This window comes from Chinchilla lanigera, unplaced genomic scaffold, assembly GCF_000276665.1.
Source record: "Chinchilla lanigera isolate Chin_1 unplaced genomic scaffold, ChiLan1.0 scaffold00052, whole genome shotgun sequence".
NCBI lineage: Eukaryota > Metazoa > Chordata > Mammalia > Rodentia > Chinchillidae > Chinchilla > Chinchilla lanigera.
The window spans coordinates 2,782,085-2,803,316 of record NW_004955453.1 but is presented as its reverse complement, the minus strand read 5'-3'; the positions used below and the strand labels follow the sequence as shown (position 1 = coordinate 2,803,316).

The 21,232-nt window shown below is 45.9% G+C and overlaps 1 protein-coding gene across 5 annotated transcripts in view; it reads left to right on the top strand.

Moving 5' to 3' along the window:
- Positions 1-647: 647 nt before the first annotated feature.
- The window catches only part of Dgkd (diacylglycerol kinase, delta 130kDa), a gene marked incomplete at its 5' end in the record, with an annotated part of 61,748 nt that continues 41,163 nt past the window's right edge, over positions 648-21,232 (top strand). For all 5 annotated transcript variants that reach the window (XM_013519865.1, XM_013519864.1, XM_013519867.1 and 2 more), the window contains 2 exon segments: positions 648-758; positions 2,004-2,084. In XM_013519865.1, the coding sequence (XP_013375319.1) occupies positions 648-758; positions 2,004-2,084 (192 nt within the window).

The window sequence follows — 21,232 nt, the reverse complement described above, 5'->3', positions numbered from 1 at the left end:
CCCCCCTCTGTGTGTGGTGACTCATCAGTGCTAGTGGAGGAGATGTATGTCAGTGGGACCATGGCACTTCCGTCTCATCGGACACAAATGTCTGTGCCAGCCTGTGAACTATGGAGGCAATGTAGTAGAGTGCAGGCCTGGAGCTGTGCTTAACCCTGGAGCAACGGACATAGAAGATTTGGCAGCAGGATCCTGAGAAATGGCAGGAGGCCAGAGAGCATGGAGACAGGGCCAAGAATAGCTGAAAAATACCAAATGCTAAAGTTGGGGAATGTGCTGGCCTCATATCCCCTTGTCCTCGCAGCTGCCACTTACTGCAGTCTCCTGAGCCTCAGTTTCCCCTCTGTTAGTTGGCTGGCATATCCAGGGCTCTCCTAGTGGCTCTGCCACCCTCCCTAGCAGAGGTGTGCTGTTACCTGTCCGAGTTGGTGTCCCGCCCCTGCCCCCGCCCCCACCCCTCAGCAGCAGTCTCCGCCTGTGAGTGGGTCACGGGCTGTGTGAGTGTGAGAACCATTGCTCTGGTGCGCTGCTTGGCCCCTTGGAGACACAAGACGCAAGAGTGCCTGGCCCCAGCAGGACGAGTTTCAGCTGATGGCAAAAAAGTACCTTCAGAGCACATATTCATGGGTCTGTTTCTGTACTTTCAGACCATCATCAAAGAAGGGATGCTGACCAAACAGAACAATTCATTCCAGCGATCAAAAAGGAGATACTTTAAACTTCGAGGGCGGACGCTGTACTACGCCAAAACTGCAAAGGTGAGGCCCAGTGAGAGGGACATCCCAGGGCCGCAGTGTGGGGACTGAGTCCTCGAGGGCAGGCGGGAGTGTGGGGCGCTCCGATTCATAGACTGTTACTTCCAGCTAGTTCTCTAATACTCGGGGTATTACAGAGGTGTCAGGTTTTATTTGTCTCAAGGCATGTTTTACTTCTTGTAAAAATTTTTTTTTCATTTTTCTCTATTGTCATTTAACACCAGTGGGGAAAGCAGAAAAGGGTCACGGACAGAAAGACAGAGTTCATTGCTTCTAGGCTTTCCAGTGCTTAGGTAGCTTCCTCGGGCCAAATGCAGCTGGAGGAGAGGCTTTTATGCTGCCGCTCTATGCGTATGGTGCCAGGCATTTCAAAGTGTGGCGACCGGGATCCGAACATCTGTAGTTTCTTAGCAGTATTGGTGGCAGTACTGATAACTTGGTTTTGAAAATGCATGGTATCTGAATCATTTACATATTTGAAACACATCCCTGGAGAGTTAGTGGCTAAAATTGAAAGGGAACAATGCAGCTTGTTTAGAGAGGGGTCTGACCATAGGTTACTTAAAAGGTTGAACCTCAGAGAAAAAAGGTTGAGTCTCTTCTTTTAGTTACTAGTTTTTCCTGCAGGAGTTTTGATAGAGTCATCTTAGAACAGAGAGAATGGTGAGGTGAACAGGAGGGGCTGTGATGTGGCCACTTGGGAGAAAGAGGAGAGGAAAGCAGGGTCTCCATGGCCTTGTTCTCAAGCCTTGTATGGAGCCCAAAGCTGTCACTTTGGGATGAGAGAGCTCCTGCTGGGCTCCCAGGTGTTCCACCCTGCTGTTGAGGGGCTGTGTCTCTCTTTGAATAATTTATTTTAACTCTAAATGTGCTGGCTGGGGAACTAAAGCCACAGGAAAGACAGAATCCTGTTTGCCTGGGGCTTTCTCTCAGGTGGACTGCGCAGGACACAGTTATATTTACATGTGAAATACAGGTTTTAAAGTAATGTTGGATACAAAAAACAGAAGTATGAGCATTAGTTTTTAAATTTTTGTGTTTCTTTCTACCAATGCCATCACTGATGAACTCCTGTGGTAAAAGAAACCATGCAAATATCCCTGTGAGTTGTGCAGCGGTTTGGCATTGGCTTACTGATCAGTAGCCACAGTTTCAGGGAGTCTGAGCTTGCTGGGGCGGGGAAGGTGGGCGTGGCCAGCACTTGGGGTGCCTGTCTCGCGTGCCTGAGTCTCGTGATTCTCTCTCCAGTCTATCATATTTGATGAGGTGGACCTAACAGATGCCAGTGTGGCCGAATCAAGCACCAAAAACGTCAACAACAGCTTCACGGTAAGAGTCGGAGTCGCACCTTTTTTGCTGTTTGGCGGGCTTGGCTGTCCTGTTTGATTTGAATAGAGCTTGCAAGCACTTTGTACTTTTTCATACTTTCTTGTATTTTTCTTTCTGATTAGAATGGTTCTTGGTAAATTTTGACTGTAAACCTGAGAATAATACTGTGGCCCGAGAATAACTGAGAATTTGTCATATATAAACACAAAAGACCCAGTGAGTCCAAATGATCGTTTTTTTCATCTTAACAGTTTGGTACAAATGCTTTTTTTTTTTTTTAGTTTTGTGATTTTGTAATTTTGTTTGGAAAATGCAGAAAAGTATAGAAGTTGAAAAGCAAACATAATTTAGGCATCTCGAAAACAGAACTATGCTTTGTTGTATTTTTTATTACATTTAACCTTTTTTTCTCTCCAAATTTATAAAAGCTATATATATATATGTGTGTGTGTGTGTGTGTGTGTGTGTGTTTATGTATGTGTATATCTCCTCCCCCAACCCAGTCTGAGGATTGAACCTGGGACCTCACATGTGGTGCTGAGGTACATCTCCAGCCCTAAAGTTCTGTAGTACTTTGTGCAAGAGAGTCTGAGAGCATAAAATCAGTGGCTCGCACCCCTCAGGGATTGCCACTGTTTATCTTGGTCTTCACTGCAAGCATCTTGAGATGTACTGATTTAAGATACGCTGATGTCTTTCATAGTGTTTCTCCCTTAACAATTTTTGGTGGACATTTTTCTACGCCTGTTGATCTAAGCGTGCATCATTATGTAATGGCTGTATTACATTTTCTCATATGACTACATTTTTTTGGTGTCATAGGCTAACTTTAGAATCTACCTATGCAAGGAATGACTGTAATGGCAACACTAGAATCTTTAAATGTTTTTGTTATTAATCTGTTTCATTTAGATCTAAAGCATTTGCTTCTTAATCTAAAAATTATTCTTTTATAACTTACTCCCTCATGTGTAGGATGTGACATTTTGGGTTAGTGTTAGTTTCAGGTACTTTAAAGCTTCGCTTTATCTTACTCTATTTGTGGCTTGATTGATGATGTTGCTGCTGTGAACGAGGCTTTCTCGCTCCATTTAAATTTCTACATATTATGTCTTGATATAATTGCTTTTGCTTTCACTTCGCCCCTTATCCAGTAAGTCATGCTTTAGTGATGTTCTCTTTTCATTCCTCATTTTACCTGGAGTACAGTATTTGTACTTTTTATGCATTAATTTTATTGTTTACTTGCTGGTTGGCATTTTAAACTGTGTGAAGGGATTGTTATTTTATTTTATTCCCTATCTATCTATCTATCTGTCTATCTATCTATCTATCTATCTATCTATCTATCTATCATCTCTTTGAGACAGAGTCTTGCTATGTAGTTCAGGCTGGCCTTGAGTTCACTTTGTAGCTCAGAGTGGCCTCAAACTCACAGTGATCCTCCTGCCTCAGCCTCCCGAGTGCTGAGATTACAGGCGTGTGCCACCACGCCCGGCAGGGATTGTTCTTTGGTGTTTTTTAATAGGAGCAGGTTTTGAATTTCATTGGAGTGTTTAGGGCATTTCGATGGTCAGTTTGGTTTTAGTTATTTGTATATTTTCTAATAATAACTTGTTCTTGGTAATATTAAATCTTACTCCCTGATTTTATGTTTAGAATATTCTTGTTGGCATGTATGGTTTTCTTGTGGGTAGCTTGTGTTTAATGAGTTAAACTGATACCATAAAAATTTAGTAATTTTCTATGAGTTTATGTGCTCTAGAACATTCTGTATAGCTTTAGGATTGGTTATTTCTTGAATTTATGAAAGAATTTACTTCGAATTACCTGTCATGAAGACTTCTTAGGGAGATAAGCCATGACACATCATTTTCCTGAAAGTTTTATTTGTTTTTTGATAATTTGAACATTTTTACTTAATTTCCATAATTTACAAATTTTAAAATATATGAATATAATTAGAAAATTTAAAACCACTCCTATCATTTTTTATTGTTTGGTTTCTTTCTTTCTTTCTTTTTTTTTTTTTTTGGTACTGGGAATCAAGCTCATGACCTTGTGCTTGCCAGGCAGACACTGTGCCACTGAGCTATATCCCCGGCCCTTTTTTTTTTACCTATTTTTTTGTATCAGGAGTCCAATTTAGGACTTTGTGCTTGCCAAGCAGGTTCTGTGCCGCTGAGCTTTATCCCTGGCCCCTTGTTTCGTTTCTTGAGACAGATCTCATTGTGTAGTCTGGGCTGGCCTTGAACTCAAAACCCTGCTTCAGCCTCCCAAGTGCTGGGGTACATGGGATGCACCACTATGTCTGGCTATAAAACCACCTCTGTTCTTATTATCCATAGATACCTAGCAATATATTTTGGTTTATATCATTCCTACCAAATAAATTTCATAAAGTACAGTTTTTTAACTTTTTTCACTTAGTACTTTCTAAATTTTATTAATGTTGGATCATGTCCCACTGTGTAAATAAGTATTTAGTCCATCTTTACTATTGAACATTCCATTTTGTCCTGTCATATATAGTGTTGTGATGCATAGTTGTACCAAAGGCCTTTTGTGTATTTCTGAATGTTTCCATAGTGTAAATTCTTAGAGTGAAATGAGGTAAAAGGTATGCACTTTTTTTTTTTGTACTGGGAATCAAACTCAGGACCTTGCGTTTGCGAGGCAGGCACTTGTGCCACCGAGATAGATCTGTGGCCCCAAAAGTATGCACTTTTAAGAGACCCTTGTCACCCTGTTTGAACTCCCCTGACCAAAAAAAAAATTACAGAGAAAATAGCATGGCCGTGTGTATGCTTCTGCTACTATAGGAATGGCTCGAAGAGCTCCGCCAGCCAGTCTAAGGAGGAGCTGACTGGCGCTGTCTCGGTGGGGGCTGTGTCTGGAGCGCCAAGTGGTTGTCTCAGACCCGAGCTGCCTGCGGGAGCCTTGGCCTCCGGGCCTCCTTTTCGGTCTGGCTTCGGTGATGCGCCCCCATGTATTTTGGGTGGTGTTAGTATTGGGCTGGCTTCGGTGATTCCCTGCTCCACGTGTTTCAGGTGGTGTTAGTATTGTGAGAACTGCCTTTTCCTTTGAGATGTGTGGGAAGGACAAGAGAAGGATGGAAACTGAGGTTCCCTGGAAACACGCCCACTAGAGAGGAGAGGCTCGGAGGGAAGCTGGAACAGGGAGCGACTGGGAGCGTTTGGATGCCTGTGGCCCGGGGCTCCTCCTCCCTTATGGAGTCAGTCACTTCTGTGTCCTGGGGCTGCTGGTGCTACTGTGACTTTCTTTGTATAAAATTCATGCTTTGTGACCTTCCGAGCTCCCGGTGTTTCCTCATCTGGTTGTGGAACCTGTCACTCCCCAGGCCGGAGCGCTGCAGCAGTGTGTGCAGCCTGCCTTCATCTGGCATGTTCTCCCAGAGGCAGGCCCAGTGTGGGCTTTGGTCCTCACCTCGGAGCCAGCTGCGAGCCTGGCACGTGGCTTACACGTGCAGAATGGACAGGGTGCATTGGGCCTGGCTTTCATCCGTGCCGGTAGCGATTCCCAGATTCCACATCATGTTGGCACTGCACGCCCGATAGAACAGTCAGTGGGGACTGCTCCATGACCTGAGTCACCCAACAGATGGGAGCCTTTGTGGTTTGAGTGATGTGAATACATTAGGTCCACATTAGAGAAGGACCTTCCTCTTGAAGGCCAAGACCAGTGCCGTAAAGAGGTGGGTTTATACTTCTAGGGAGGTAAGACGAGACATGTGAGAGGGAGGAGAGATTTTTAGGCAGAGATGAAGGGAGAACGGTGCAGATGAGCTGGAGCTGGAGAGGCGTCTGATTGTCTTCAACAGAACAAAGCGAAGCTTCAGGACAGCTAAATGTTAGCCCTAGATGTCACTGTTCTGCTCATGCTGGGAGGAGCTCTGGTGTGGAGGAGAAGTGTCTTGTGTCCCCTGCCTTCTCGCCTTCTTGGGTGCCACCCCTGGCAGGGCTAAGATGCGGCAGCAATAACCCAGCACCGTCTGTTCTTAGGATCAGACACATCAACACGAGTCTGTAAGAACAAAAGGCCCTTGGCACAGCATGGCCAGACTGGCCATAGAGCTCATACTGTTCCTCTTCCCAGCAGGACTTCCTCGAAATGTGCGTCTCTGTGCCCCTCCAAGCTGTGTGTTAAAGTTTTGGCTTGTCTTTGCCACTTAGAATAAAAATGGTAATATGTTTTAATTCATTTCTTTTTTTTAATTTCTTTTTTCTTTTTTCATCTTTTTGAGACAGGGTCTCGCTATGCAGTTTAGGCTGGTCTTGAGCTCACTTTGTAGCCCAGGCTGGTCTCGAACTTGCAACAATCCTCCTGCCTCGGCCTCCCAAGTGCTGAGATTACAGGAGTGCACCACCACACCTGGCTAATTCGTTTCTTTATCCAACATTTCTCATAGTTGTTGACCATTTGTACTTTTCTCTTCACGAGTTAATTTTACATGTAGTTTCAGTCAACTTTGTATTTTTAGGCCTTACAGTAACCTATTTTGCTGTCCTCCTTGGCTAAAATAGTGTATTTTTTTTTTTTTTTTTTTTTTTAAACTAGATTTTATACACTAAAGTAAGTTAAAATTATTAGGTAAAAATGCATCTCATTTTTCCTTCGTATGCCTTTTTTTTTGCGTTTAAAATTAGTTCAGCCTTCTCATAAAATTTACAGATTATTTGTGGGAGGACTTTGTCAAAACAGCATTTTTATTTTATTAAAACTTTATTTTATTTTGAGGCAGGGTTTCAGTGTGCAGTTGAATTCACTGGCCTTGAATTCGCCGTGTAGCCCAGGCTGGCCTTGGACTTGTGTTGATTTTCCTGTCTTATCCTCTTGAGTGCTGGGATCACAGGCGTGTGCCATCATGCCTGGCTTAACTTTTAAATGAACTAGAACTCCCATGTCAAAAGTGCATGGATAAAAATGATGGGCGGAGGTGGGATCAGCAGCAGACCCTCTCCAGGGCCAGGGGTTCCCTTCCTGTAACTGCTATCCTGACTTCTCATGTTGTGGGGTAGCTTTGACCTTTGTAGGCACATTATTTGCTGTGAACAGAGTCATATATTCTTTTGTGTTCACTTTTGATCTGTGTGTTTCCTAATATACTGGCACTTAGGAAAATTTTTTTTTTTTGTCTTTTTGAGACAGGGTTTCGCTATACAGTTCAGGCTGGCCTTGAACTCACTTTGTAGCCCAGGCTGGCCCCAAACTCGCAATGATCCTCCTGCCTCAGCCTCCCAAATGCTGGGGACTATAGGCTTGCATCACCACGCCTGGCTTCTTTCTGTTTTAGCTTGTTTCAGTTAGTGACTGTCTTGCAGGTTACAGAATACATCTCTGACCGACTAAATTTTAATACATATTATTACTTTAATTGCTTGTCAGACAATGTAAGGACCATAGAACATTTTAATTCTTTACTTTTGTGCTGTTTGTTGTGTATTTAAATTTACTTAATATCTATTCGAAACATCAAGGAACATTACCATCTAGCCAGTTGACATGCAGATTTATAAAAGGTGTCTTCTGTACTTTCTGATGCTTTTCTTTTTCTTTTTTTGTTTTTGTCTTTTTAAGGCATAGCGAGACTGGGTCTCACTATGCAGTTCAGGCTGGCCTCGAGCTCACTTTGTAGCCCAGGCTAGTCTCGAACTTGCAACGATCCTCCTGCCTCAGCCACCCCAGTGCTGGGATTACACGTGTGCACCACCATGCCCAGCTCTTGCAGTTTTTCTTCAGTGACCACGTTTTGGCTTTTTTTTTCTATGGTAGTCACTGGTTTTACTGTGATTGGTCTAGGTGTGGTTCTTTGTATTTGTCTTGCTTATGTTTATAACACTGCTGCAGTCTGATTTTTTTTTTTTTTTTCATGTCAGATTTGGACAGATCTATTATCCCTTCAGATGCTGCCTCTCCCTTTCAACTTTTCCTTGTTCTGGGGCTCCAGTGACCTGCATGGTAGACCCTTCTGTTCTCCCATGTTTCTTGGGTTCTTCTTACACACACTTTTTTATTCTCTCTAGTCTGTTTATTATTATCTACCTTCTCAGCTTCTTCAGGTGTTTCTGGTCTGTTGTTGAGCTCGAATACCGACTTTAGCATTTCAGTTTTTTTGTTTTGGTATTTTCGTCTGACTCTGTTAGGGCTTTGAATTCCCTTCCAAAGTCTCCACTCTTGTCCTCTGTTTCTTTGAACATATGTAATGTTCTTACTTTGAAGCCTATGTCTAAAAGCTCAGCTCTCTGGTTCCTTTTGCATTCCTCTTTCTGTTTTGTTTTCTTTCTCCTGGGCTCTCTCCTGTTCACCTGCCCAGTTACTTTGGTTGACAGACATGGCCTGTGAAGAGCTGTCAGAACGACTTCAGGCGTGGTTGATGGCGCTTCCTTCAGAGAGGGCTTCCTCTTCCTTTGGTGGGTGGGCAGTGGCCGCAGCAGCAGAGTGGTGCAGGTCCGTTCTGGTGGGGTGCTGCGTGGGGATGGGTCTTATTTTTCCTACTGTGTGGTCTGTTTTCGCCTCTTCTGCTGCTACTGCTGTGGCTGCTGCTTCAGGGTTCCTCTCTGCTGGGCTCTGAGTTCCAGTTTGTCCACCAGTCCTGCTGTCATACAAGCTCTGTCCAGCTTCTCAGCTTCGGCTTTCTGTACCACATCAGTGATGGCCACCGTTCACTTTTCCCTGTGCCTTGTCATTCCATGATTTATGGGCATCTGGCATTTAGGGTTACTCGCCATAAGATGCGGGAAAGGTTAGATGCCACTTCATTGAATGCTTGTGTTTTTACCATAAAGAACAGCATCTATTACTCAGTCCTCCTGTGGTTTTATTTTCTGTCCACTTGAGCACATGCTTCGTCTTGTCCCTTGGGAACTGTGTTCCACTCTCACTTGTTGACTCAGCAGGTATTTTTTGAGAGTTTTCTGGCCATCCGCTCTGCTCTGTGCTCGGGGTCCCACGGTAAGCAAGTGTGGGGAGGAGCTCTTCCCATCAGGCTGCGTGCAGGTGGGGACCAGGAAGGCACGGTCCGTAACGAGGCTCTCTTTGAATGTCCGGGATCTGTATTTCCTCCACCAGATACACGACCCTGGACAGCAGGAAGAGGTTAGGGTCCATCCCTCTGTCTGTCCCTCCGTCAGTCTACCCCTTCCTTCTTCCCATTCATCTCGGGCAATGCAAAACCTTTTGGGGTAAGGGTGCTTAAAAGAAGGGCTCCAAAAGCCCAGGCAAGTCCCAGCTCAGCCTTTTACTAGCCGACGGCCTTGGGTAAGTCACATAATGCGCCTGAGCCAGTGTTCTCATCTAAGCAGTGGTACTAATAGTAGTACCTGCCTTTGGGGTGGTTGTGAGGATTAAATGAAGTGATCCAATGAAAGTATGATAAAAGCATTTCAATCAGTACTGTCATTATAGATACTCATTATTTATTCAGTTCATGAACTGAAAGCAGGAAACTTGGCTAACTTACTATTGCTGCAGATTTCATCAGACCATAGGCCATCTGGCTGTGTTATTGCCACCTCTTGGGTGGTGGCACAAGAGCTGCTGGGTTAAACCTTAAAGAGGAAAGACAAGATGTACTGGAATTTACCTGAAATGTAAAGTCATTAAGAAGAGTCATATTCTGCCTGTTTTGAAAGTGCTGAAATCATTGAGCATCTCCTAGTTCTTCTCTAGTGAAGTCCAGGGGAGCTGGTCCTCTTGTTCCCAGCCTGCCATCCTTACATCTGCTCTAACCATGCTTGCTCCTTTTAGAGAGCTTTCTCTACACAGTACCTGCCAGCCCTGGTCTTTGGAGGGCTCCATCCCCAGGGTCTCCCTGAAGAGCCTATCTATCCTCAGAGGCAGCGTCCTACAACCCAAGCACAGTCTTCTGTCCATGTGGGGTTAGGATGCTGTCTGCTCCTTAGGACATGGTCTCAAGCTGGGCTGTGTTTGAGCACTCTTTGGAATGTAGAAAAAACATTTCTGGCACCAGCCCACAGGTTGTGAAGCTGATTTACAAATGGGTGACTTTTCAAAGCTTTCCATAGCCACATCTGGGACTCCTTTTGCATGTATGTTATTATTTTATTTATTTATTTATGTATTTATTTACTTTTTTGTACTGGGAATCAAACTCAGGACCTTGCACTTGCTAGGCAGGCACTTATGCCACTGAGTTATATCCCCAGCCCTGTTTATTTATTTGAGACAGGGTCTCACTAGATAGTTCAGGCTACTTACCAGATAGCCCAGGCTGGCCTTGAACTCATAGTGATCCTCCTGCCTCAGCATCCTGAGTGCTGGGATTACATTGAGTGTACTTTATACCATTCATGTGATGTCAAATTAGTACAGGCTCTTTAGTGATTATCTACTTGGTTACAGGTCTCACTGTGTAGTCTAGGCTGACCTTGAACTTATTGTATAGCCTCGGCTGGTTTTGAACTCTGCTCCTCCTGCCTCAGCCTCCTGAGTACAAGGATTATACGCATGTGCCACCACACCGAGTTTGATACACCTTTTTTTTTTTCTTGTACTGGAGATTGAACCCAGGGCCTTTGCACCGAGCTCTATCCCAGCTCCTTTAAAAATTTTTTCTCACTTAGTTGCGCAGGCTGAGCTCGAACTTGGGATCTTCCTGCGTTAGCTTCCCGGGGTGTGTGGATTGTAGGCTTGTACCACCATGCTCGGCTTGTCACAGCTTCTGACGATGTGTGAGTTTGAGGGCAGGGACTTGTGTTGTAGTTCCATGCTCCCAGCACCCTGTCCTTTGTGCTGACTGCATTCCCACGTGTGAGCTTGGAGGAGGGCCGTTCAGCACAACAGGGAGGATGAGGGGAGACCCTAAAAGAGACCCTGCTCGTGGGGCTTCCTCACGCTCTGCGGGCACCTTCGGGGTGGGCAGGGCCAGCCCTGTGGTGTGTGTGTACTCGCAGCGAGGCTGGCGCTTGAGAACGTCTCATGCACGGTGGGCCTGTAGAGGTCACCTGCCAGCAGTCAGCCTCACCCCGGCTGCCTCATTTCTGAAATGAAACAGAAATAATTGGACAAGATGTGAGTTTTAGAGAAACTTGTTTTTCCTCTTTTTCAACAGACCCCTGTTGTGGCAGACTCTGTCCTGGTCTCTGAAGAGTGCAGGGTGAATAACTTGTCCTCTGTCCTGGGCGACTGCACAGCCTCTTAGCTGTGGAAAGGTCGTTCTGGTGCCTTGTGAGGAGCCGCCAGCGCAGGTCGGCTACCTCAGGCGCGGCGAAAAGGAACTCATTGCCTGGGTGATGGCCTCTGCCAGAGGGGTGGGGATGGGAACTCGGGAGCCCTGGTTTCCTGGGAAACATGCAGCATCAGCCTCCCAGGTTCCAGACTCCAGCCGAGTGTGGGGGTGCACGCCTGTCATCCATCCCAGCCCTCGTGAGGCTGGGGCAGGAGCTTTGCTGTGGGATTGAGGCCAGCCTTGGACTACATAGTGAGTTCAAGGCCAGCTTGAATGACATAAGAGTGACTTTGTCTCAGAAAAAAAGCAGGGGCTGGAGATGTAGCTCAGTGTGAAGGCCCTGTGTTCAATCCACAGTACCACAATGAAATAAAAACCAAGTACCAGCATGTTGGGTCATTTTATTGACTTATTTTTATCATTTAGTTACTTAATTATTTATTTAATTATGTATTGAGATAGAAGCTTCTTTCTTTTTCCCCTGGTACCGGGAATCGAACTCATGACCTTGCGCTTGCCAGGCAGGCGCTGTGCCGCTGAGCTAAATCCCCAGCCCCTAAGGTGGAAGCTTACTATGTACCCCAGGCTGGCCTCACACTTGTGGTACACGCCTGGCTCAATTTGTTGTTGTTATTATTTTTGTACCAGGAATTGAACTCATGACCTTATGCTTGCCAGGCAAGCTCTGTGCCGCTGAGGTCCATTCCGGGCCCTCAACTTACTTTTTTTTTTTTTTTTTTGGTTTTTCTCTGGTACCGGGAGTTGAACTCACGACCTTGTGCTTGCCAGACAGGCACTGCCTCAACCTATTTTAAAGCACTTAAATATCAGAGGAATCATTCTTTTTTTTTTTTTTTTTTTTTTTTTTTGTTTTTCTCCGGTACCAGGAACTGAACTCACGACCCTGTGCTTGCCAGGAAGGCGCTTTTGCCGCTGAGCTAAATCCCCAGCACCTATCAGAGGAATCATTGAAAGGAAATTTAAAATAGTGGGAAAAATGTTGCCACAATAGCTCAGCAGTTGTTTTCTTTCCCCTTGTTCCCTTTGGACTTTTTCCTAGGGAAACATGAAATTTTACACATGTTACACACACATCAGTGTGCGTAAGATTTGGTATTGTGCTTTTCTTAGAATTTTACCCTGACCATGCCTAGGTCTTGAGCCTCTGTGGTCATGGTTGTCATTGTGGCACATGCCTTGCCCTGTGGTGGACTGTAGCTGACCGGTGAAGCTTTATTGGCTCACTCTCACTTTCAGGTCCTTCAGAGGCTTGTCCAATTGAAGATCTTGCCAGAAGGGCAGAGAGCTCAAGGGAGGACTCTTGGGGCGAATGTGGCCTCCCCACAGAGAGGCTCCTGTGCGGCCACCTTATCCCAAGCTCAGCCTTGCTGGCCCACACCCCCTCACCTATCTCCCCTGTCCCCTGAGGAGGCGCAGTGTCCTCTGCTTGCTTCCAAGGCACGAGCACCTCTGTGATTCAGTGGCTGCTTACCCGACATTGTCTTAGGTGGATCCCAGTTGGAGCTTTCATGCGCCATACACTCCAGAATCCCTTGGTAGTATGCCTCAGGCCTTCAGAAGAGCAGGCAGAGTGACGAGACCAGGGGTGGTGTTTGGAGCAGACAGACCAGGGACAGTGGCTCAAGTGAGGGAGCGGGCAGAGGCAGACAGGTAGAAAAGAAGCTGGTAGGACACCTGCTGTCCAGTGAGGAGAGGTGCAGGGCAACCCTGGGGTGGAGCAGCATGGAGAGCAAGTGGAAGAGCTCCTCTGGAAGCGCTGAGGGGTGGTGAGGGCTGGCTGGAGGGAGTGGGGCTGGAAGAGAAAGTGGGAGGTGAGCGCTTGTTGGTCTTGGAAGAGCAGAAGGAAGGGAAGGGAGAGGCAGGCCCGGGCTCTGATTTTAATTTCAGTAAAATGGACTGGCTACCTAGTGGGCACTGAAAATGAGTTTTCTGTGTGGGGTTAATTAAAGTTAAGTTCAGGGTCTAGATGTCTGAAGGGCTGCCTCTGCACAGTTCGTATCCAGTTCTGCACACACAGGAGGGATTTCACATTTAATTCATGCAGTGTTGGTAGGAAATCATAATGATTTGGCTGCTGTGTTAGTTTTCTGTGGCTTCCATCACAAATTATCACAAAGTTTGAAACAGCAGAAATGTTTCTCTCACACCCTGGAGGCCAGAGATTAGAAGCCAAGGAGTTGGCAGGGCTGCTCTCCTCCTGGTGCTCTCTGTCAGAGACTCTGTGCTTTGTCCCTTCCACTTCCAGGTGCCTCTGGGTGATCTTGGCTTGTGGCTGCATCGCTTCAGTCTTCACATGCCTTCTTTCCTTCTTCTGTGTCTTGTCTGTCTGTTGTAAGGACACTTGTCACTGAATCAAGGGCCGCTCAGTCCAGAATGATCTCAAGATCCACAGCTTAACTGCTTCTGCAGAGATGCTGTTTCCGGATAAGGTCTCGCTCACAGGTTCCCAGAATTAGCATGGAGGTGGATCTCTTCAGAGGCTGTCATTCGATGCCCTGGAGCTGCTTGTAAGAAAATACCAGTGTAAGAAGACTGAGAACATGGAAGGTTGTTCCTTTTGGGTGTGTTGATTCCACAGGGCCACTCAGGACCTTCCAGAAAGTGATCCTTCTGGTCCAGGATAGCTGCCAGAGCACCAGTCACCACCATGGCTGCTTTTGGGAGAGGGAGGAGGGAAGAAAGTATGTGTAACCTGGCAACCTGGGTACATGAACCTCTTCCACTCCCCAAAGAGCTCTGTGGCTCTGACTGTATCTTATTAAAATAGGCTTCCATTACAACCATAAGTGCTTTATTTTTGCACTTTTTTTTTTTTCCCCTGTACCGGGAATTGAACTCACGACGTCGCACTTGCCAGGCGGGCGCTGTGCCGCTGAGCTAAATCCCTAGCCCCCTATTTTTGCACTTAGATGAAATCATATTGAGAAGGGCCCACCAGACTTCACTTGACTGCCAAAAGAAACGCACGGTATGGAGAGGATAAGCAGCTCCTGCACGACTTCCCCGAAACACGACACAGCACTGTGCACGTTTTCTGCCAGAGGTCTACATGTAAGGCCTCCTTCCCCAGGTAATGCTGTTGAAATAGTGTGGCCCTCAGAGCTGCACAAGGTATATTGTGGAGGTGTTCTTTGTTAGCCCTGTGACTTAGAGCAAGAGACTTCATCTTTCTAGGACTCATTTTTCTGATCTGTGAAGTGGGTAATGCACACATCTATCTTAGGGCATCAGCTGGGCACAAAATTACACTGCATGTGTTTGTTAGTTTCCATTGCACAGCCTCTCATCCCTGCTAGCAGAAAGGTAATAAATAGGGCTTAGTTTTGTTGAGATTTAGTGCTTACCCTGATTTACAGGAATTTTAAAGGACTTTCGATGAGGTCAACTTTATGGATAGTGCTAAAAAGTCCTCATAACAAGGCTGAGTTGGATGAGGTAGTGCACGCCTGTAATCCCAGCACTGGGGAGGCTGAGGCAAGAGGATCACCATGAGTTTGAAGACAGCCTGGGCTACATAGTGAGCTCAATGCCAGTACAAACTACATAGCAAGAGCCTGTCTCAAAAATAACAACAACAAAAAAAGCATAAAAAAACCAAAAACCAGGCTGATGAGTGGCCATCAGGTTATTCTCCAAAGGATTGTATTCGCATTGTCCAGAGGAGCAGAACCGCTAATGTAGTGTGATTCCATGATTCCAAGAGGGGATTACTGTGGTGAGGGTTCGCAAGCAGAACAATACAGGACAGGGCTGGGGATATAGCTTAGGGGCATAAGTGCTTGTCTGGCAAGCCTGAGGTCATGAGTTCGATTCCCGGTACCGAAAAAAAGAGAACAGTACAGAACACATTATCTGTAGAATTATTTTGTAACAGTCACCCAAAGAGTCATATACAAAGAGAGTACAGGAAGTCTGTCCACACACTAAGACCAAAGACCCCAACTGAGGGCCTGGGTCCCATGGTAGGGTCCTGCATGAGTCCAGCTGAAGACCTAGAGCCCATGACAGTGCCTCCCACGGGTCCACCTGGAGGCCTAGAGCCCACGACAATGCCTCATGCAGGTCTGCCCCAAGGATCTGTGCTGAGAAGGCCCAAAGGTCAGTGGTGGGAGCCAGAAAGTTTGTGCCTGCAGAGTGACAGATCTGGGCGCAGGCTCAGGGATCTGCACTGGAGCCAGGAAACGACGCTCAGAGTAAGAACCATAGCTCCTCCGAAAGTTATCACAGCCATTCTCAGCAACAGTGAGGTCCCAAATTCCTCCCACGATGAGAATAGCCGAGTCTGTGTCAGGAAAGCCAGCATGGCAAGCTTCTCCAGGAGACTGAACAGTGCACCATCAGGACCAGAGCTCCCCCAACAAGGTTTTGAACTCCTCCAACGATGAGAACAGTCGAGTTCATCAGGAAAGCCCACATGACAACTCCTCCAGGAAAACCAACAGCTCTCTACAGCTTTCTACAGCCTCCCAACAGCTTTTTTTTTCTTCTCCAGGTCTGCTTCTTATGCTGCTGGCGACAATCCTCAGGTGGGCCTCCCACACCCAGCACCATGCTGGTTCAGTTCAGCTGGGTGTTACAGATTGACCGCCAGTTGTCAGTCCACCATAGGGATTTATTAGATTGTCTCTCAGGATCAGAGGCTGGGGAGTCCCACATTGGCTGGCTGAGGTTAAAGTCCTGGTCTGAGGTTGCAGGCCTGTAAGAGTCACTGGTACAAGTCTGTAGTCAGAGGCTGAAGAATCTGTAGTCTGATGTCCTTGGGCAGTAGCGGCAGCAGCAGTAGCAAAAAAAAAAAACGTTCCCCAGGAACAGAGGAGCATGTGTTCTTGCATGCAAACTTTGTCCTGCTTTGTGTCCCAGTGGGGTCCCAGCCTGTTGTACTGTGCCACCCACATTCAGGGAGAGTCTTCCTCACTTGGTGCCCTGACCCTTACGCCAGGCGTCTCTGGAGACACCATGCAGACACATCCAGAAGTATGCCTTTTTGAGTCCTAGGCCCTGCTCTGTCCTATCAAGTTGACATTCAAGATTAACTGTCAAAAAAGTTATCAGGCCATAACCAATAAAAACAGGAAAAATAAAATTTAACAGGAAAATCAAGTGCAGTTCACCCTAGAAGATGCCATGTAGTAGACAGAAGTGGCATTTCTGGTTGCTTAAAGCCGTGTCTGTCTGGGTTTCCATTTGTGTAATGAGTGAGAGCTCCCCATGGGCCTGTCCAGGGTGACTCTGTGCCTCTGCATTTCTCACCATGTCCAGCAGACATCAGTCTGTGCAGCGGTGAGGGCTGCTCCTCTGCGGGGAGCTATGACCTTTATCCACACTTCACGGTCAGAATTTCCTTCTCCGCTTGTTTAGATCTCACATATGTATATATATATTTTTTGTCTTTTTAAGACAGGGTCTCACTATGAAGTTCAGGCCGGCCTTGAGCTCACTTTGTAACCCACGCTGGTCTTGAACTCTCAGTGATCCTCCTGCCTCAGCCTCCTGAGTGCTGGGGTTACAGGCATATGCCACCACGCCCGGCTCCGGATCTCACATATTTCCTGGGCAAAATGCTTAAGCCAGTCACTTTGGCTTGGAGACAGGAAAAAGTGTCTCTGATGGGCAGATTTCCCTGCACAGAAGACTCTGCCCTGCTCCTGAGACTGTCAGCCCCAGTCTGGGATGGAGGCTGTGTTTGTAGCTGTGCCAGGCGGAGCCCCTCCCAGACAGTGGCTCTGGCCCCTGGCATTGCCTTGAGGGGCCGCATGTGCGCTGAGTGTGGGCTCTCTGCTGTGGGCCTTGGTGACCTTCTTTGGCTTTGTCCTCCCACCTCCCACTGGGGCCGCATGACCTCGCACCATGGCCAGGACAGGCTGAGTGCTGAGTGAGCAAGTGCTGTGATAGCTAAGGCCTCCCTGTGACAGAGGCTGGTAACCCAGTGCATTCCACGGGCACAGCCTCTTGCTGCACCCGCCGGGTCAAGGAGCAGCAAGAGACAGGCTGTGCCGGGTTGGTGGCTGTGTGTACCGAGTGTGGGGCTTCACTGAAGGCAGCTCAGGAGGACTGAGGCACAGCCGGACCCAGAGCCAGGGCCTCCCTTGAAGGGCCTGGGGCCACTCTCACAGTCTCACAGACGGGCAGAGAGAGGATATAGCCTCCCGTGACAGCTGGGCTGGTGAGTGCCTGAGCATGGTGTGTGGATATGGACGGGTTGGTCTGGGGAGGCAGAGGCTGCGGCCGAGGGCTGGGCTCTGTGGTTAGTGTGTGGTGGGGGTGGCACTGGTGAAACGGCTTCTCAGCAGGCTGTTGTGTATGTATGTGTGTGTGTGTTTCCTGTTAACACTCGTTATGCTTATCTTTGTTTACAAATGACGGAAAACCGTGGACAGTTGTGAGCCTGCAGTATGAGGGCAGAAGTCTTTGAGAGAAGCAGAAGGCACATGGATCTGATTGGACTTTTGTTAGACGTTAATCACTGTGGCTATTCTTTACCCAGTGTCTTTGGTAGATGAGCCAAGTCCATTCTGTCGTATGTTTTTACCTGAGAAGTTAGAAAAATGGTTTAATTCCCTGGGGAATCATGTGAAAAGACATCCTGCCTTCTTGGTTCTTGTCCCAGGGGAGCTTGGTATTTTGGAATAGGTCAGTGACACGACATACTGCCCCCAATAACTTGTCAAATTAAGGTGATGCTTTGCTGTGTGGCGGGAGACTAGGCTGTCATTCACTGAGCTGTTCCTCCCCTCTACAACTGAGCATGAGGAACTGGACTGGAAGTGTAGACTCAGAAATGAATTGTGACCCCATTTCATGGGCTTATAAACAGGAGGTGACAGAGGGGCTATGGGCACTAGGTCTCTGCAGGACTTGAGGGTTGGCCCTGCGGAAGGCTGGTGTACAAGGTGCCCTTGGCAGAGCGACTGCCAGGGCTGGCCTGGCCCACCTCCATCACTGCTGGACTTTGTCTCCGAGAAGTTGGCACCGCTTTCTCTATGGGCTGATTGTTCTCTGGCCTCGAAGGTCTGTAGAGGGTGGATCAGGATAATCAGATGTTTGGAAAACAGGAGTGGGAGTGGGCCCCACCCTGTCCTTTGACTTCTCCGTCAGCAAGAGTGGGGTTTGCACAAGGACACTAAGCTTGGAGGTAGGGCCTTGGTGAGTGCCCAGTGCCCGCACTACCTGAAAGCTGACTGCCGCCTTGGAGGGAGCAAGGACATAGGCCGTGGTGCCGCCTTACCTGCTGCCAGCTGTGCTGTTTTCTGAGGAGGGAACTCGAGGGCGAGCTTTATGCAGGAAGTGTCTAATCTCACCAAGAATAGATTGGGCATTTACTGTCCCCTGGGCTATGTGCTGATTTCCCAGGGCAGTGCCAGTTCACACAACCGGCTGTGGATGCTGTAATCCTGCTCCTTGTTTTTAGCTCCCACTTGGACGTGCATACATTTCCTGGTTTGGATGATAAATTATATGATCATGCCAGTCATTCAGAGAAAGGTTCACACTGTTCTTTAATGAATGTTCTAGTGCACTAAAATATGTTGATATTGAAAATATTTTTACAGCTTAATTGAGGCATAAATGATGTACAATGAATTGCGGTATTTAAAGTTTATAGTTTAGCTGGGTGTGGTGGTGCATGCCTGTAATCCCAGCACTCTGGGAGGCTGAGACAGGAGGATCACAAGTTCCAGACCCAGCCTGGGCAATTTAGTGAATCAGCAAGACCCTGTCTCAGAACAAAAAGTGGGGGCAGCCGAGGGCTGGAGATATAGCTCAGTGTGAAGGCCCTGGGTTCAATTTTGAAAACTTCTTGAAATCCATTCTTCTTTTTGTGGCCCTCCTTAGCAAATGTGGATGTATTTTCTGCCATTGTAGGTAAGTTTGCCTTTTTAAAGTATACTGTACAATACAGTATGTACTTTTCTCGCTAAGTTCTTTGACTCACCATATATGGTTTTGAAAGTTTTCACATTGGATGTATCAATACTTTGTTCCCTGCCCGTTTTTTTTTTTTTGAGACAGGGTCTTGCTAGGTGGTGCAGACTGGTCTTGAACTCACTATATAGCCCAGGGTGGCTTTGAACTCACAGCAGTCTTCCTGCCTCAGCCTCCTCTGTGCTGGGATTATAGGTGTGTGCCACCATACCCAGATGTTCCCTTTTTATTACTAAATATTCCATTGTGTGGTATTTCAATTTGTGGGTGGACATTTGAATACTGTAGTTTTTAGTTTTGAGCTATTATTCTGAAAGCTGTCTTGAAGATTTGTCCACACATGAGGCTTTGTGTGGACATGTTTTCATTTCTCCTGAGTAAATAAATAACCTAGTAGCAGAATTGCTGGGATATGTAGTAGGTGTGTGTTTAACTTTTTAGGAAACTCCTGACCCTTCCAGAGTGGTTGTACTGTTTCACCCTCCCCATAGCAGCATAAGAGTTCCAGTTGCTCCCTGTTCTCTTCAACACTTGGTGTGGTCAGTCTTTTCAGTAGATGTCCTTCTAGATATGCAGTGCAGTGGTGTCTCACTGGGGATTTAATGTCCATTTCCCTGATGACTTATATATAGCATCAGAATCTCCTTGTGCATATTGGCCATTTGTGTATCTTTTATGAAGTGCATGCTAGAGTCATGGGTCTGCTTTTGTGTTGGATTTTTTTTTTTTCCTTTGGATTTTTTTCTTGATACACTCTGGATAAAGTTTTTTGTCTGATATCTGTATTGCTTGTCAGTGTTTTTCCCACTTTGTGGCTTGATTTTTCATGAGAGTGTCTTTAGAAAGATAGAAGTCTTTTGGTGAAATAGAATTTATCAGTTTTTCCTTTGTGGTTCATTCTTCTAGTGTTCTAGCCAAGAAACTTACCTACCTCAGCATGACAAAGTCTTCCTTTTAGAAATTTTGCAGTTTTTGGTTTTTGACATATATAGCATCAGAATCTCCTGGTGCGTATTGAATCTAGTCATTAGTTAGGCTTATGTTTGCTGTACTGTTAATTTTTGTGTAGGGTGTGAGGTGAGGAGTTGATGTTCACATTTTTCCCTGTGGATGTTCAGTCTTTCCTTCTGCATTTATTAAAAAGACACTGCATTCCCCATTGAACTGTCTTTGTCCTCTTGGTCCAAAAACAGTTGACTTTATTATATTTGTTAGTCTGTTTCCAGACTTGGTGTTCTGCTGCAGTGATCTATGTGACTACTGTTCCCCAAGCCTCACACTTTCTTGATGATTGCAGTCTGTAGTTAAAATTACAGAGAATAAATCCTCTTTGTTCTTCTTTCTTAAAACTACTTTATTCTGAGTTCTTAGCATTTTCATATAAAATTAAAAATAGTTTCTATAAATCAGACCTATTGCAATCTGGTTTTGTTTTGGTGTTTTGAGACAGAGTCTCACTATATTTCATTAAGGCTGGCCTTGAACTTACTATGTAGCCCAGTCTGGCCTTGAATTTGTGGCAATCCTCCTGCGTTAGCGTCCCAAGAGCTGGGATTACAAGCATGTGCTACCACTCCCGGCAGATGTAGTGCAATCTTGATTGGGATTGCATTTAATTTATAAATCACTTTTGGGAAAAATTGGTATGTAGTAATTGAGTTTTCGAGGCTACAAATCTATATCTCAGTTTATTTAGATCTTAATTTCTCGCAGCAGTATTTTATAGTTTTCAGTGTAGATGTTTTAAATTGTTTTGTTCCATTTCCTATGTGGTTTATTTTTTGTTTCTGTTACCTAATTTGAATTTATCACAATTTTATATCTGATTGCTGCTAATATATAAGAATATATAATATTAATATATAAATATAAATAAATGTATAATAATATATAAATGTAAATATATATTTATATACATACACACACACATACAAGATAGCTAGGACAATTGTACTACTAATTTCTATTATTTTTTAAAGGCACAGTTAATATTTAA